The sequence below is a fragment of the Oryzias latipes genome, chromosome 1 (assembly GCF_002234675.1).
Source record: "Oryzias latipes chromosome 1, ASM223467v1".
NCBI classification, from domain to species: domain Eukaryota; kingdom Metazoa; phylum Chordata; class Actinopteri; order Beloniformes; family Adrianichthyidae; genus Oryzias; species Oryzias latipes.
In genome coordinates this window covers 4,031,436-4,039,627 of record NC_019859.2, presented here as the reverse complement: position 1 = coordinate 4,039,627, position 8,192 = coordinate 4,031,436, and the positions used below count along the sequence as shown (strand labels likewise).

The following is an 8,192-nucleotide window of genomic DNA, read 5'->3' as shown; positions in this document are numbered from 1 at the left end:
CTTTTGTTTAATTGTTTCAAGATGTACCGATACTTAGTACACATTCAGTTTTTATGAAGATATTTATTCTTTTTAATGCATAAAATGTCTCTAACAATTAAATAATTGAGAGGTTCAGTCAACAGAACAAAGAAAAAGACATTCTAAAGAAAGGGAATTATGTTTTTTATTGGCTGCTCCCTTTAAGGGGCGCCACAGCTAAATATTCGCCTCCACCCAATCCTCTCCTCCGCTTCCTTCTTATACTCTCTACCACCCTCATGTCCTCCTCCTCTACATCCATGAACCTCCTCTCTGGGCTTCATCTTTCCTGGTAGGTCCAACCTCAGCATCCTTTTAGCAACACCATCACTGTTCTTCCTCTCAACGTGTCTGAACCATCTCCATGGGCTTCCCTGCATTCATCTCCAGAACATCCACCGTCATCCGCTCTTCTTTACCCTGGTCACTCCCAGACAAAACACATCTTCATCTCTGCTTCCTCCAGCTCTTCCTCCTATCAGAGTCTCTAAAACCCCTCTGTACTGTAAGTCTGTAAGTCCTCCACCTGCTCCCTGCTCTCACTAAAGATCATCTGCAAACATCATGATCCTCATAGATTCCTGTCCAGCCTCCTCTGTCGGTCTGTTCATCACCACAACGTACGAGAAGCTGATCCTTGACGCAGTCCCACCTCCACCTTGAACATCTCGCCATTGTTTTCCAGCTTTCATCCATGACCTCAAAAACTCCAATGTTCCTCTCCGTCACCCCAGACGTCTTAATGTATCCTGTTACGGTCTTTCTCTGTTAAAAATAAAACAGTTAAGATACTAAGTTACACATTTTGAAGGTGCTTCAGGTTTTGTCGTTAAGCATTTGCGAATACTCAGGATTACTCAGCACAATCCAAACAAGTTCTTCAGAAACATGAGATCCCTCTCATTGTCATGACCTGGCGGGACACAGTGTCCTGAGCACATGATTGCTGCATAAATGATGCAGGTAGAAAACAACAGGGAAGTTTCCACGATTTCATCATGACGTGTTCAGGGTTTGTAGAGCTGAGAATTTTGGTTTAGTCTGAATTTAATCATCCTTTCAGGATCATCTGAGACTTGACTTTAAACAGATTGGTGCAGGTCTCTTTGATTTCCTTGAATTCTCATTGCATGGGCTAAGAATAGCTTAATGCGCACTCGTGTTACACATTTCTCAGTAGTTTTCACAGCCCTGAATGTATTCTTTTCTATCAAGTGATCCCAGGATCTGCACTAACAAAAGGTATCTGTTTGGACAGCGATCAAAGCCGAGCTGCACCCTTCTTTGTCAACGCTGAATACGTGCTCCTTTGTGATTCCTGTTATCAGATATATACGCTGACGTTTCTGAGTCCTTGTTGGCCATAAGGTCTTTTTTTTAAACGCTTCCTTCACATTTTATGTTGATAGTAATCATCTTTGTGGGCAGTATTTTAAAAAGTCCCCCATCTGTCAGCAAAACAATGGAGACAACAATGATGACGCTATGATGGCGTGTCCTATAAAAGAGGGAGAACCTCCAGCCTGTCTCCTCCACAAACACACTGAGATTTAACTTCATTAGGAAAACAAGGTATGAGGGTTTTTTTAATTTAAATATTTCTGCTACCATGAACATGTTTCATTTGATAAGGAGAAAGTTCCATTTTATTGATTCGTTTTTCATGCATTTTGATGTTTTTGTTAAATAACTATCTTGCCATCTTGACTATTCTCCTCAGGCTCCTGCTGACATGAAGCTGGGATTGCTGTTGGTGTTGGCCACGGCCGCCTTTGTGGCACATCTGTCTGAGAGCAAGATCATCTCGAGATGTGAGCTGAAGAAGAAGCTCCAGCAGGCCCTGACCGTTACCAAAACTAACGACAAAATCCTAGCTCTGGGTGAGATCAATCAATCGATCCATTTTTGAAGCGGAGTCTTGGGGTTTTGAACCACTCTCACCTCGTCCCTATCTATTGTGATAAATGACTGAAGCCTTTGTCCTCATTCGTGCACGTTTGCCTTTTCAGTTTCCTGTGAAGTGGAGAGAAGATCCCATCTGGACTCCAGCCTGGTCATGGGGAACGCTGTGCGCCCACCTCCAGCAGCCACACCAACCGCACAGGCGGCTGCTGGTAATAACACGGTCACTGTCGTGGACACCAGCTCAACAACCTCGGCTGCAGCTGTTAGCGCCGCCAACGCCGGAAACAGCACCGTTGGGAGTTTGAGACGAAAGCGAGAGGCTCGATTTGATGGGAAACGAGGGGAATCGAGAAGGAACGAAGATGAAGATGGCGTTGATGACAACAGTGAAAATGACCACAACAAGGAAGATGAAGACAACAAAAATGACGACAACAGTGAAGACGAAGACAACAACGAAAATGACGACAACAGTGAAGACGAAGACAACAGTGAAGACGAAGACAACAGTGAAGAGGAAGACAACAGTGAAGAGGAAGACAACAACAGTGAAGATGACGACAACAGTGATAGCAGCCATGATGAAAGTGATGATGAGAGCAGCCAAGATGAAAAGAACAACGAAGAAATCGATGAGACCAATGTTGTGAAAGTTGGGAATGGAAGCCAGGAGATGGTAACTCAGGCAGCCACGGTTGCCATGGACACAGCTGGGACGTCAAACAGCATTGCAGGTAGCTTGAGACGAAAACGAGACGCTCCATCCAAAAAGAGCCACAAGAAAAAAGGAAAGAAAGACGACAGAAAAGACACAGACAGCAGCAAAGAAAACCATGCTGGTAAGCATGGTCAGGAATCTACTTCTTCAGGTGAAAGCCATGAAAAGGTAACCAATGGCGTTGTCGGGGCAACAACCAGTAAACCCACCACCGCCGCCGCCTCCTTCACTGCTACAGGCACCGCTGCTGTGTCAGACAGCACCTCTGCAGGGTTCAGAAAAAAACGAGAGGCTCGGTTCAGGAGGAGTCCAGACAGCAGAAAGGGGAAAGATGAGAGTAAGGAAGAAGAGGAAAGCAAAGAAGAGAAAGGTGGAAAAGGCGGAAAACACAGCCATAAACCTTCTGAAGTGGGAAGCCACCAACAGGGAACCGTTAAGCCAACCCGGAGTGCTGCCTCTGTTCCGTCCACCGCCACTGCTTCTGCCACTGCTTCTGCAGCAGTGCCCAGCACCACAGCCAGGCTCCTCATACGGAGACGACGGGCTTCCTCCACGGAGACGGAAAAGGACAATGACAAAGATGACAAAAGCAAAGAAACCCAGGGATCTTCTTCTCAAGAGGACCACTCCTACAAGCCTTTAAATGGATCCGTCAGCTTTTACGGCCTCTTCCAGCTGTCCGGCAGCCTCTGTGATTCTGGCAACAGCGGGTCCAAAACCGAGTGTGGCACAAAGTGCTCAGGTGAGTTTCAGCACAAGACGAGGAGCTTTTGGATTTAGTACATTCTGCATGATTATAATGATCCTTTCTTTCTTCTAAAGCCTTCATGGATGACGACATAACTGATGACGCTAAATGCTTCGTGGAGAGTGGCTACTGGAGGTGAGGACTTTGCATTTAATTCCCTTTTGTTTAACTTGTACTTTAGAAATAAAATAAATTCAGAGCTTATTGTAAGAAACTTTAAGAAAATAGAGCCCAAGAAATGCCTATTTATCCACAAAAACTATAAACTCTCCTTATATTTGAAAAAGTAACAGGATTTTAATTGTGACTAACATCAGATTCTCTAGATGTCATCCCAAGGAATCAAATATTTCAGTGTCAAGCTTTATATTATTTAGTTTCTAACACATCTAAATGAGGAATTCAAGTTTAAAATGCATAATGAAGTTTGAATATAAGAAAACGGATTATTAACCAGAAAAGAAAAGAAAATGATGAAAAACTTACAACTTGTTTTGTTATTTTAACAGATCAATTCTGAAAGAGATCTCCAGCAGCTGCCTCAAGCAAATGGACACCTACTTTGCTGGATGTCAATAAGAAACTCCACAAATCCAGTTTCTACCTTTTTAAAAAAGACTTTTATTTTCCTGTCATTAGAACTGACATCCTTTGGTGTTTCTGTACTGAATCTAATGCTTTTCTCTCAATAAAAGTGCATTCTGAAATGGATGAACACGTTTTCAAACTGAAAACATGAACGTACACTGCAAAAACCGGCCCCTTAGAAATTGGTCAAAAAATTCTTAACACATTGGTAGATTTTCTTTAAAGAAGCAAAAAAATAAAAATACCAAAGGGGGTTAGGATAGAAGGTCTTACCAAGAATTCTTTTTTTAAGTACAACATTGTAGTCACTGGAGCCTTGTTTATTTTAATGTTGAAAAAACAAGATAATAATCTTATTGACAAGATAATTTATTTTGGAAATAAGACAAAGCTTCTGGAAAGAAGAGTCTTTTTACTTTTTAAAGTTTAGTTTTTGCATTGTAGCTATATTTAGAACAAGGTTACTTCCTCAGTATGTTGTTCTTTTTATTGGTAAAAGTGATTTAAAGTCCTTTTTTAGACATAAGCACAGAATTAAACCTAGATCATTTAAAATGTAACAGTTTGAAGTTCTGGAGAGGATAAATGAGGACGTCAGAATGAATGTTGTGGAGTGTCTTCAAGAAAAACGCCAGAAAAGTTTACTTTTTGAGCTGGGATTTAAAAAATAGTTCAAGTTTTGACCGGGACTGCAATGTTTAATTGATGTAATCGATTAAACTGACAATAAAATCTTACCGTTACAGAATTCCATTGTTGAGTAGTCATATTTTAAGAACCCCGTTGTTTGAAAACACATTACCTTTGTTCTAAACGGACAGCAGCAGAAAAAAGAACTGTCCAAACAAGATCAAGATACTGTTTTAGCTCATTAAGACAATCAATAAACCTTTTTACCTGATTGTTTACAAGAAGTTGAGGCAAATTCAAAAACTGAAAGCAGAAAATCATGTCACAAGCATTTGCATTAATCAATAAATACATTTTTAGGGTGCCTTTAATATTTTTTTTCCTATAAAACAAGTTAAAACGGTAAAATAGACACATTTTGGGTTTACTATCAATACTTTACTCATTTACCAATAACCAGCAGTTTTAGAACCGCGATTCAAAATTTCAAAAACAAACTATGAGTGTTTAAAATCACTCAAAATGTTTGGGCTTTAATAGGATTTTTTTTGACAAATATACTGGGTTTTAAAGCATCATTTCAACAGGATCACCAGCAAAATACAGCACATTTGGCGAAGCAACCAAAGCCAAAGCAACCTTGAAGGTCAGCAAAAGCACCGACTGTTTAAGCCTTAGTCACCTAAGCCGCAGACCACAGCCATAAACTCTACGTCACAGAAAAGTGAATGAGCTGCAGCTTAATTGCAGAGTTTTTCTTCAAAGAGCCGACAGATTTGGTAGCCTGACCAAAACTGCAAGGAAATCCCCCAAATCTTGTCTGGACATGACTGTCCCCTTTGGACGTCTGAGTTTTGATCTCTGATTGACAATTCTGACTTCCTTAAAAACATATGAAGGAGAAAAAATTAAATATTCTGGATTCACTTCAGTTTCATGTCATCATTTGTTTATGACAGTTTTTGCAAAAGTTAAGAAGCTAAATCAGGAAATGAATCTCCTTGTGGTTAATTAAACTCAGCTAAACTTTTGGCTTAGCATTTCTACTTGTCTCTTGTTCAATAAGGAAAACAGAATCCAACACAGTCTCTTCAAACTAGGGAAACAGAGAAACTTTATCGACAACTTATTTTTCTCTACGACCAGAATAATGAGTAAAGGACAATCCTCTGTTAAAGACATTGCATTCTCTCACGAGTTCCACATTAGATATTCTGAGGAAAACTTTGTGCCTGATCTCGTTTCACACACTGACACAACACATCCAGAGCTAATGTCAATCAAAGGAAAATCTGATCCACCACAGAGGTTTATTCAAAAAAAGAGCTGTGGTGACCTGCAAGAACAGTGCAGAAGAAGAAAAACAGTTTTTGTTTTAAATGTGTTTATATTTATTTAGATATTCATTCGTTTTAATTTTTTATTCATATATTCTTATGTTTTATGTTGTGGTTGTTTTCACTCAACCACAGATTGTGTTTCAAAAGAAAAGTTCTTAAACAGAAGCTGTGATGAGCAGGAATGCAGCAGCATGAACACAAAAAATACAATTATTTTACAAGATTATTTATGAATCCACTGTGTTCTGAAGATAAAAATGTTGATTGTTTATTAAAAAATACATTTAAACACATTTTTTGTGGCAAAAACTGTCCAAACGCAATGCATTTGAGGACTTTATTCGCCAATGCAGTGAGCCTCAATATACACAGGTTTTCGCAGAGACTTCTGGGAAATTTCTATGGCTATTGATTTTGGAATTATGTAGATTCAGACAGCACTATAAAAGGGTGAACGCTTTATATAGTGCACTATGTAGTGAAAAGTGAAGGAGTAGTTACCACTATTCCAGTTACAAAAAAACATTTTATTCCAAAACTGTTTAAAACTTCATGGTTTTAAACAGTTTTATAATTTACTTTTATAGTTTCAACTTTATTATATATTAAACTTATGTAACATCATATTTTTATACACACATTTCTGAGACCCCTAGCTCATTAGCATGATGTAAACTTTTATTAAAATTCCATTGCACAGAACATTCCATGTTTTCTGCCCTGTAGTTCATCATTATTCCAGTAGGGGCAGTAGAAGGACTTTTTCTGCTAAAAAAAATGGCTCTCTCAATAACACGTTTGGCGGCAAACAGTTGAGCTAATTTTTAGAATTTCATGGTGAGAAGAACTAATCTATTGTTTTAATGACTGTTGTTTTGAAAGAACACAACAGTTGTTGATTATTCTTTATAAAACAGTTACAGCATCTTAAAAATGTGTGGATCAAATTAGAGACAATGGATAAACAAGGTGCTTCATGTTAATGTTTTTGTAACTCAAACTAACATCGTTGTGAGCAGAAACGTACCCAAAAAATCATAAATGATCCTATATTCATCTCACAAAAAATGGAAATTGCTAAATTTTTGTAGAATTCATCAAAAGGTTTAAAAACGTCTTAATTACTCCAAAATAAAAATTTCTATCAATTTTCTTTTGATCTAGTGGACTTTACAGGGTTAACAATGTGATATGGATCTTCACCAATGTCACATACATTCCTATAAAAGTTGACATGAGTCATAAAATGATTGTTTTAAAGATATTTGAGTGTGAGCTTCTCTGAAAATACATCTGCCCCAGCTCATTTCTCTTGTGGGGTTTCTCAGGGCTCAATTGTAGGACCTCTCTCCTTACACTCCTGCCTGGCGTCTTAGGGCCGCTGGTCAGCTTGTCCTCGAGGTACCGAGGCCGGAAAGGAAGTTTAGGGCTGAACAAGCCTTCATTTGAGCTTCAAAGCTTTGGAACACTCTGCTGTTAAATATTAGCCAGACGTTTCACTTTTCATTTTAAAAACTCGGCTAAAGACTCATTTATTAGGCCAAGCGTTTGGTCACACATGAGATTTTTCTGTCACTTTACATTTTGAGGTTTTTATTGTGTTATATGTTTTTTACCTTCAGGTTTCTTATGTTTTTATTCCCTTATTTATTAAATTTGTTTAGCTTTAATGTACAGCGCTTTGTTTAGTTTTAATTGTGTCAAACTGCGTTTTAAATACAGATTAGGATGATACAGTATATGCTTCCTGAGAGTTCAGATCATGTATTTCTTAATTTTCCGTAAATAAATTCGGTATTTCTTTTGTCGTGGTGATTGACCTTCTCTGATCTACCAGCTATAAAGTGTTTTATTGTTTGTGCTTTTTCCTATTTTATGTGATAAATTTAAAGCTGCAGCTACAAAACTATTTGTTAAAAGTAACAACAAAAAAAGAAGTTAGGAGATTAAAAATGAATCAAATCGTATTTATTGTTCTGAAATCAAACACTGTACATAACCTTGGAGAACAAATGTTTCATCTTTTGGCTGAAAAATGTTTGCAGAAACAACAGTAGTTCTAACTGTTTTGACCTGTTGCTGTATTATATTTCTGCCCTTATAGAGTCAGGACTCTCAGTTTAGAAAAATCTTTCCGTGACTCTGGAACATTTGGGTTTTCATTCAGCTTCAGCCTGAAATAAGGTTCTCAGAGGCTGAAGCATTTCTGTCCTCCTGGTGTCGTTTTGTTGCTCTTCATATT

At 38.5% G+C, this 8,192-nt stretch overlaps 1 protein-coding gene across 1 annotated transcript; it reads left to right on the top strand.

The window, feature by feature from the left end:
- Nucleotides 1-1,491: 1,491 nt before the first annotated feature.
- Nucleotides 1,492-4,728, top strand: LOC101173525 (surfeit locus protein 6 homolog). Its single transcript, XM_004065618.4, has 5 exons — nucleotides 1,492-1,593; nucleotides 1,742-1,901; nucleotides 2,031-3,386; nucleotides 3,467-3,527; nucleotides 3,902-4,728. The coding sequence occupies exons 2-5, from the start codon at nucleotides 1,754-1,756 to the stop codon at nucleotides 3,969-3,971; spliced, it is 1,635 nt and encodes a 544-aa protein (XP_004065666.1). The 5' UTR covers nucleotides 1,492-1,593; nucleotides 1,742-1,753; the 3' UTR covers nucleotides 3,972-4,728.
- Nucleotides 4,729-8,192: the final 3,464 nt, after the last annotated feature.

Excerpts from the sequence above, each read along its gene's own strand:
- LOC101173525 (XM_004065618.4), top strand. The coding sequence starts at position 1,754 with ATGAAGCTGGGATTGCTGTTGGTGTTGGCCACGGCCGCCTTTGTGGCA. Across the intron at positions 1,902-2,030 it reads CGACAAAATCCTAGCTCTGG|TTTCCTGTGAAGTGGAGAGA; the intron begins GTGAGATCAATC and ends TTGCCTTTTCAG. Across the intron at positions 3,528-3,901 it reads GTGGAGAGTGGCTACTGGAG|ATCAATTCTGAAAGAGATCT; the intron begins GTGAGGACTTTG and ends TTATTTTAACAG.